General features: G+C 39.1%; 1 protein-coding gene across 1 annotated transcript; it reads right to left on the reverse strand.

Moving 5' to 3' along the window:
* Positions 1 to 957: 957 nt before the first annotated feature.
* Positions 958 to 2007, reverse strand: TAAR2 (trace amine associated receptor 2). Its single transcript, XM_054990180.1, has one exon. The coding sequence runs from the start codon at positions 1990 to 1992 to the stop codon at positions 958 to 960; it is 1035 nt and encodes a 344-aa protein (XP_054846155.1). The 5' UTR covers positions 1993 to 2007.
* Positions 2008 to 2626: the final 619 nt, after the last annotated feature.

Raw genomic sequence — 2626 nt, forward strand, 5'->3', positions numbered from 1 at the left:
GCTCAAGGCCTCTCCTCATCTTCCCCAAGGTTTTTGGTGTGCAAAGCAAGTTGCAATGTCATAACCTGTTTGGTGCATTAGAGGCTTTAGAGAAGAGACCTCTGTATGTACCTGGAGCATATTTTAAAATTCATTCTTGATGTTCCACTCAGTTCTGGAATTTGGGCATCTGTGCAAAATGTTTTGAAGTAGAATCCAGTAGTTCCATTCAGCTAGAATCTGAGTTCACCAAGAGAGTTTAGGTCTGAGAATCAAACCAAATACTTCTAGCATCTATCAGCCATAGTGTGATACCCACTACCTGCTTCTTATGAGTAATGAAGGTTTGTCTAAGCAGTTCATAGCAGAAGCAGTACTAACAACAAAAATAATAACAGCATGCTTATATAACACCCTGATGGACAGGTAAGTGCCCACTAAGAGGGGTGAACAAAGTCAGTGCTATCATTATCTCCCTGATTCAGCTGAGCGGCTACTTGCAGAGCTCATGGCAGTAGTGGTATTCGAACCAGCAGAGTGCTGATTCACAACCCAACCAATTAGCCACCATGCTAGAGCTTGGTAACTGGGCAAGCTTATGACTGTGCAATGACTTTGAACATTGAAAGGTATATTGTTTCTGTAATAAGAGGTTGGTGGTGAGCTAATGATTAGAACTGGAGCTGGTCTTCAGAACTCTTGAACAGTTCCATAATCATGAACTGTGACACCTCTCCGTTCTTATAATTCCTTGGTCACCTTTTCCAGAGCTGGCTTCCATTTTAGCCATCTGTTTTTTGTCCAAGGCTGATTAACACTACCACATCTCCATTAGCCAGAACTAGCCTAGTAATCTTTTCTTGACTTTCAGTCATGGGGAAGCAGATTTCAATTTATATTAGCAAGTCTACACCACACAAAAGATACCATTTATGCTAGAGAAACCACTAAATACTTTGGTTTGATAAATGAGTTAGTTTATTGATTTTCAGAAAAGAGATTAACAGTACAGAAATGTTGATGGAATATCTTGCCTAAGAGGATATACCTAAGTGCTTTTTGAAACCATGGGTAGAAAAAGCCATATATTAATGGGTTGCAGGTGGAGTTAAAGTAGCCAAACCATGTTAAAACATCAAATAACATTGCAGGGGTTGAAAACCCTATAAATGGGTCAATTAAAATGACAAAGAAACATGGAAACCAACATAAGAGAAAAACCCCCATCACTATACTTAAGGTTTTGGCAGCTTTCCTGTCTTTACTTGTGGAAAATTGGTTTTGTTTATCCTCACATGAACTTTTGGGCTTGCTTTTCATGGCCTTTAGATGCTGCTTGGATACATCGAAAATTTTTGCATAAATTGCAATCATTGCACAGCCAGGGATAAAGAAGCCAAACGAGAATAGAACTGTTCCCCACAGTTTATTAAACATAACTGGGCAGGAACTAGAACATGCAACTAGAGTTGCATAACCTTCTATGCCAGAAGCATAGGCTTCTGAGAAAACCACTCCAAAAGCAAAAATGGCTGGTGCCAACCAGCAAAGGACAATCAATTGCCTAACCATAGGCACAGTGATTTTGCATGTGTAATGCAGAGGATAACAAATGGCATAGAAACGATCAACTGCAATGGAGCACAGGTGAAAGATGGAAACCAAACACAGCATCAGGTCAAAGCTGTAGTGGACTTTGCAGAAGGTGATCCCAAAGTACCAGCAGTTTTCTACAGTCCGGATCATGCTGTAGGGCATTATGAAAAAGCCCAAGAGGAAATCTGTGACTGCCATGGAGAGAGTGAGGAAGTTAGTTGGGGAGTGCAACTGTTTGAAATAGGAGATGGAAATTATGATGGCTAAATTCCCAAACACTGTGATGATGATGATTCCACTGATGGATATGTACATAACTCTTCGAACACTAGCTGAAGTGAAGCTTTCAGGACAAGATCCATTTGCAAACTGAGAGCAATCAATGACATCTTCGGAAGAGTTAAGGAAAGCCATCATTCTGAATCTGAAAAGAATTATCTTTAGCTTTAGAAGCATTTCGTTTACTGATCTCCATCACCTGCAAGCCTAAAATTCTCATACAAATTTATGCTTAGTCTGAATGCTGTTTTCTGAAAAAATGCTACATGCATGTAGAAAAGTACTTTTTACTTATTATGTATTATTTATTGATCACAAATATAAACATGGGGGCAATTATTTATGTGCAGCATTAGTTAAAATAAAAACCACAAGTTCACAATCAGACATCCCTATTGGGGGTGTGTGTGGAAATGTGAAGGTTCACTTTGGATCAATGAGAGACAAACAAAGACAAAAAATAAAGGTGTAAGGAATGCTGACACAGGAATACCTATGCAGCTTGATCTCATGTTTAGGTATTCAGAAGTTCAAAACAGCAGGCAAACATTTGGGGTTTCTGAAATAAACTGTGATGTATAAGAGCAAAAGATACAAGAAGATGGAATGCTGTTCAGGAGCTGAGAGTTAAAGGAAATGAAATTAAATGCAGTGCAATTTGTGCGAAGATACAACTATGTCACAGAGTGAGTCACTGCAACTAACCCTGGGTCTCACCACATGAGACAAAATACACTCGAATTACACGGGTAATTCAAGTGTATTTTGAAAT

The sequence above is a fragment of the Eublepharis macularius genome, chromosome 1 (genome assembly GCF_028583425.1).
Source record: "Eublepharis macularius isolate TG4126 chromosome 1, MPM_Emac_v1.0, whole genome shotgun sequence".
NCBI classification, from domain to species: domain Eukaryota; kingdom Metazoa; phylum Chordata; class Lepidosauria; order Squamata; family Eublepharidae; genus Eublepharis; species Eublepharis macularius.